General features: G+C 38.6%; 1 protein-coding gene across 1 annotated transcript in view; it reads right to left on the bottom strand.

Moving 5' to 3' along the window:
- The window catches only part of LOC311278068 (uncharacterized protein), a 1,228-nt gene extending 821 nt beyond the window's left edge, over positions 1 to 407 (bottom strand). Inside the window, exons 1-2 of the mRNA XM_084388649.1 lie at positions 341 to 407; positions 1 to 36 (exon numbers count right to left, since the gene is read on the bottom strand). The exon at positions 1 to 36 is cut by the window's left edge and continues 271 nt beyond it. Of these exons, the coding sequence (XP_084244775.1) occupies positions 1 to 35 (35 nt within the window). The 5' untranslated portion in view covers position 36; positions 341 to 407. The remainder of the gene's footprint in view (positions 37 to 340) is intronic.
- Between the last annotated feature and the right edge of the window lie 5,748 nt (positions 408 to 6,155).

Raw genomic sequence — 6,155 nt, 5'->3', positions numbered from 1 at the left:
CCTCTGTTAGTAACCCTCTTCCTCACTCTTGGCATACTGAAAACAAGCAGAATAAAACTAGCCTTCTTAATATCCTTTAATATCCCACAGTGACTGTAAAATCCTGTTGTGAGGTCTGTTTGGATATGTCTGCTTAGCTTGGGGACAGTTGCAACACCTTATCAGCCATGACAGAACATCATGTGCTAGCTAGACACACTGACCTTCACACATGCTAACCATGTCACTTAGAAGTCAACAAAACAATAATTCAAACTGAGCAAGTTTTGATTCATTCATGCAAAAGGTCAGGACAGTGTGACAAAAATACAGCTCATGAAAAAAAAAATTACTTTCATACCTCCAAAACAAAGTTTTGTTCAATAAATGCAGCAGCAGATGTTGAATGTGTCTCCTGTCTTCTTGATGGGGGGAGGGTCTAACTGTGCATGTGTGAGTGTCATCACTCTAGCTTGTTTCTGATTGGAGGAATAAGACTTGTTGCTACTGTCCCCAGTCTCCCAACTTCAAAAGTTAAATGTATATTTTTACAAAACAGTACTTGCAGAAAATATGATATTAATAAAATGTAAGGACACTTAATTTTTTTAACAAAAATGTACAATTATTAGGGGAAAAAAGTGGCATGCAGCTCTACCGCTAAAACCGTCACTGACGCGTAGCAGATCATACAAATTCATACGAATTTGCCACCAATTTGCTTAATATGTAGTTATAAATATATTTAAATGCATGACATAAAATATATTACATGAAAGTATTTTATCGAAAACCCTCTTATCAAGAGCCTGTAAAGGTTCTCCAGTAACATCAAGTTGTTTATTTAAAAAGAAAGAAAAAGGAAACACACACACACACACACACACACACACACACACACACACACACACACACACAACTAGAGATTACTAGTCAGAACAACCAGGTTGCCAAATATCATCTTTTCCTATGTATTATTTATTGGGCTGCCATATTAGGCCTTATTCACAGCAGCGCCATCTTTGATTTTTAACGGGAAGGAAAGCGAGGCTGTGAGGGATAGACATGCATCTCTTCAGTGGGTTGTTCTATTATTCAATGTGTTTTTGGATTATTCTGCTCACAAAACACTGCAAAATATCTTTCCAAGAAACTTAAGTTGACATAAAACTCAACATGAGCTTTATACAGATTTTTACAGCGAAAGCCTCACAGCCTCGCTTTCATACCGGACATGGCGACGCTCTGAATAAGGTTAAGGTTTCAGTGGTTCCCAAACCTGTCCTGGAGTACCCCCAACAGTGCACGTTTTCTTTGTCTCCCTAATCAAACACACCTGATTCAGCTCATCAGCTCATTAACCCATGTGATAATGAGCTGATGAATTGAATCAGGTGTGTTTGATTAGGGAGACAAAGAAAACGTGCAGTGTTGGGGGTACTCAGGTTTGGGAACCAAGTACTGCCTTAGGTTACTCCCAAATAGATGTGCTTCATTGGCCGTCCGCCATATTGGAACGGTCAAAGCCAATCAGTCAACACTCGTGAGCAAGTTGACTATTGTTCAAGTCAACTCGTATAGATCGTATTTACGAGTTGAACGCACATGAACGCCACCACAATGTCGTAAATACGAGCTCTGGATTTTCTTTAAGCCCCGATCTTTACAAGTTGTGTGTGTGTCAGTGAGAAACATGGCAGAATACCACAATATTTAAAGGTGCATTGCGCAACATTTCATGTTAAAAATACCCGTTTTTCTAACCCATACATGCTTAAACAATTGCCTGATGGGCTGAATGAGCCCTTCTATGATCACTGCGATTGCCTCTATAATCCTGTACAGTAAAATAAATAAGAGGGATTCGGGTCGGAATCGACTGGGCGTGACGTCATGCGCGTTCACGCTCACCTGGCTATGTCTGGCAGGTTTGTGTATTCGCCGCCATTATCCGCATCAGCGAAGACAACTCAAGCGACTTTTGCAAAAGTAGAAGATGGATTCAAAGAGACCGGCTTCTAGTTCATCCCAAACCCCAACGTAACCGCGTGCACACCTCTGGTTGCAGTTTCGCGTGTCGCCAGAAGGGGGCATAGTTCTGCAAAAACTCAGAGACTTGCGCAATGCACCTTTAAAGATATTTAGCAGTGATATTGTCAGGATTTTCTATTTACAGCGAAGTAAAGCCAATTGCCTGGGCATTATAATATAACAATATAATATGTCATAAATTAATTAAAAACATAAAAAAGCAAAGTGCCTGATGCACATTTATTTGTTATGTTCTAGAACTATATTTTAAGAACTTTGCTGTAGTTTTTGTGTAATTAATTAAGAGAATGTACACCGCCCTGCCGTCGTAAACACGACTTCCCAGAGGACAGTTAGACTCATGTATGAATATCATCTATATCTGAAATAGACTTCAGCAGATAATTTTGCTAAACTTACACAATACAACAAGACGAAGGCGTCAGCTAACATAACATTACAAAGTAACATTATCATAGTAAAAGTAAAAACATTAAAGGTACCATAGTAAAAACTTGTTATATTGAGTTAGTACATATAAACACACAAACCAAATCAAGGTTATCCCGTTTGTTTGGGAAATCTCAGTGGTTTCACAAACAGAAGTTGCGCAATGTTGTGACAGGCATCAATGTTTTTTACTGAGTGACACGCTGACCGTTCCAAGATGGCGGGCGCTGACGTGTCTGTAGCGGTAGAATGTGGCATCTCTGCGTAGACATATCTATGGATGAACTCCCATTCGAGAATAATTACAAAAAGAAAACCAGCAGATACAATAATGTCACAGACAGCTTATTTAACTGAAAATAAAATCGTTTTATTAGCACATTAGCATTTAGTATTAAGAAGCCTTCGCTCCAGATCTACTAAGAAACAAAAGGCAAGAACATATATGGCACAAACAACCCCGCTGAATATTTCTAAAGGGCCCAATAATAATAACACACACGAACACAGAAGATCAACATCCGTCCACATTCAGCATCTCTCCGTGCGGGATTCTGCCCTCTAGCGGCCAGCAGCAGCACTGCACACTCAATAACCATCAATAACAACAATATATGACACTATTTCACCTCATACAAGAGAGAACGGACACACACAGAGCTGGAGACTCATGCTGCAACAACTGAAGGGTTTACACAGAAAACATCACACTGGAAATAATGCATTTCAGATCCGCTCAGTAATCAATCACATTTACAGTACATGTGTGTAAATAATGACAGCAGCTACTGTACATTCACCGAATCCATATTCTTCCAGTTATATATCTAATACATCTGATATTGCACATGGACAGATACAGCAGGTCTGAGATCAGCGCACGGATGCTTCAAAGCCGACACAAGAATTATTCAAAATGTCTGTTTTTCAGAAAAATAAACCAGAGTTAAATGGTTAAAGGCACATGCGCAACACAACATGGAAATAAATATAAAATACATTAAAATCAATTAATAAAAAATGGTTTTACATATGTAAAAATATTTTAAGTAGAAATGTCAGAAGCATAAAAAATTAATAAGATTATTTGTTTAAAAAAATCATACAGTATTATGGAATGATCTGTTAAATTTCTCTTTGAATGTAAATATATTTATTCATATTCATATTCCCCCCCAATATGTAAATATTCCCACTTACTCTTCAAGGTTTTCTGTGTTTAAAACATTCACACTAACATTAAATACATTTACTGTTACACTTTTCTCTAGATCATTTCTCTGGCTCAAATGTCACTGCCGTTTCTCATGTTTGTTTGGGTATAAACTTCTGTAAACGTAAGTGTGTGTGTGTGTGTGTGTGTGTGTGTGTGTGTGAGAGAGAGAGAGAGTATGTGTGTGTGTGTGTGTGTGTGTGTGTGAGAGAGAGAGAGAGAGAGAGAGTATGTGTGTGTATGAGTGAGTGTGTGTGTGTGTGTGTGTGTGTTTTCTCTTTATAGGTGTGTTAAATCTAAGAGTTAAAGCATCTACTAAATAATAAACATCAGTTCTGTTAAATATGTCTCTGTTAAAGGCGTCTGTGTGAAATAATAAGAAATAAAATAATATAGCTGCAAGCAGCAATTACCGGGGCCAAGCAGAATAAGACGACAAGACATGCCAACATGTCTGAAAGTGTCAGACCAACTGCAACAATGAGCAATTAAAGACATTTAAAGAGGATTTTAGGCGAAATGGCTGAAAAATCATGTAAAAAGTGATTCAAAATATGATTTAATGGATTGTCACTTTTGACCAAAAGGTGGCGCTGTTACGAAATTGATGTGGTGTGGTCAGAGTAAGGAGACAGTGACACATACAAAGTTTTGTGTCAATATGTCGAGGCATTGCAGATATAAAGCCTGAATAGTCATTTTGGCATCATGCCTCAACTTTGCTGCTGTGCTATACGAAAACGGTTTCATCAATCGACACGAAATCCATAACTTTTTGTCGGCACAGTCTGGAGATGATACGATTCGATTTTGGTGAAAATCGGACAAACGGTCTAGGAGGAGTTCGAAAAAGTAGGTTTTGAATGAAAATCAAGATGGCGGACAGGAAGTTTGGCCAAATAAGGAAAACTTGGTATCTATGTTCTCGGCTTGACCCAAGGAATCTATTAAGACCCGTGGCATTTCAATAGCCAGATTTATTCAAAAGTTATTAGCCTTTTTGGAAATTTTGTTATAACTTTTGACCACTAGGTGGCGCTGTCTTGAAATATTTTGGTTGCCTTCAGGGGATGGTGCTGATGACACAATCTGAGTTTCGTAATATTACACCAATGCATTTGTTTAGTATAGCATTTTATTTCACAAAACTGTATTGAAGTCAATGGGAATTTCATATTTTGTTCAATTATAGCGCCACCAAGAGGCTCAGTCCCACAATTTTTTTTTCGTGTCCTCAGAGTGAGCCCATACATATGTGTGTCAATTTTGGTGAAAATATCTCAATTCGCTTCGGAGTTATAGACATTTATATGAAAAAACACGAAAAAAATGACTGACACATGACTTTGATTGGAAATTAGTACCCCTAAACATCAATATTTTCGCATTTGGCCATTGGCGTATAGCTATCGACCTATGTTTCCAAACTTCTGACGGTGGTTTCGTCTCGATCGGACTAGCGGTTTCAAAGATATAGCCAAATGTTTTTTAAGCGCTAAATCACAACGCTACACAAACCGTAAGGCGAAACCTAGCATGTTTGGTATCGTAGGACTCGGCAAGGTTTCAGGAGACTAACTAGATGAGTCTCGTGAAAATAAGTCGACCACACCCAAAGTTATAAGCGTTTGGAAAAAAAAATTCACCACTAGGTGGCGCTGTTTCGAAACTTCTCACGCTCCTTCAGGACATTGTGCTGATGACCCATACCAAGTTTCATAACAATCCGTTCATGCGTTCTTAAAATACAGCATTTTAGCACAAAATTCAAAATGGCCGACAGTCAAAATGGCCGATATGGTAAAATTGGATATCAGTCAACTCGGCATGCCGCCCTGAATCTAACGAGACCAATTTTATGATTTTTGGACAAACCATTCAGAAGTTATAAGCAAAAATAGCCATTTTTCATATCTCCGGACCAGTAGGTGGCGCTGCGCCGAAACGCAGCATGTTGCCTCAGGTCATGTTTGTGAGTACATGTACCAAGTTTGGTCTGAATACGATAAACCGTTGCGGAGATACAGCCTTACAACTGTTTTTCCTAGCGCTACGTAAAATTTGTTTGTGCGTTTATTGAAAATGGTTAAGCGAATCAACTTGAATTCCATAACTTTTGGTCAGCACGGCCTGAAGATGATCTGGTTCAATTTTCATGCAAATCGGACAAACCGTCTAGGACGAGTTCGAAAAAGTAGGTTTTTCAAAAACTTCAAAATGGCAGCCATATTTTTATGACGGAAAATGACTTCATAGGGTGCAATCGAATCGGCATGAGCTCAGGAATAAGAGTAAAAAAGGATTTTACTGATTGGCCTTACGGTTCAAAAGTTATTAGCAAAATGAAAGTGAAATTTTGGACAGGTGGTGGCGCTAGAGGGAATGACTTAGAAACACCAAAATTGGTGTATTTAATGTTGGCACTGTCCTCTATCAGAATGTCAAATCAAAACAACTTTCCCGCAATCGGCTCTATGGGCTG

This window comes from Rutilus rutilus (assembly GCF_951802725.1).
Source record: "Rutilus rutilus genome assembly, chromosome: 19".
Classification (NCBI taxonomy): domain Eukaryota; kingdom Metazoa; phylum Chordata; class Actinopteri; order Cypriniformes; family Leuciscidae; genus Rutilus; species Rutilus rutilus.
Note: the sequence above shows the minus strand (reverse complement) of the source record. Positions and strands in the feature narration are given on the sequence as shown.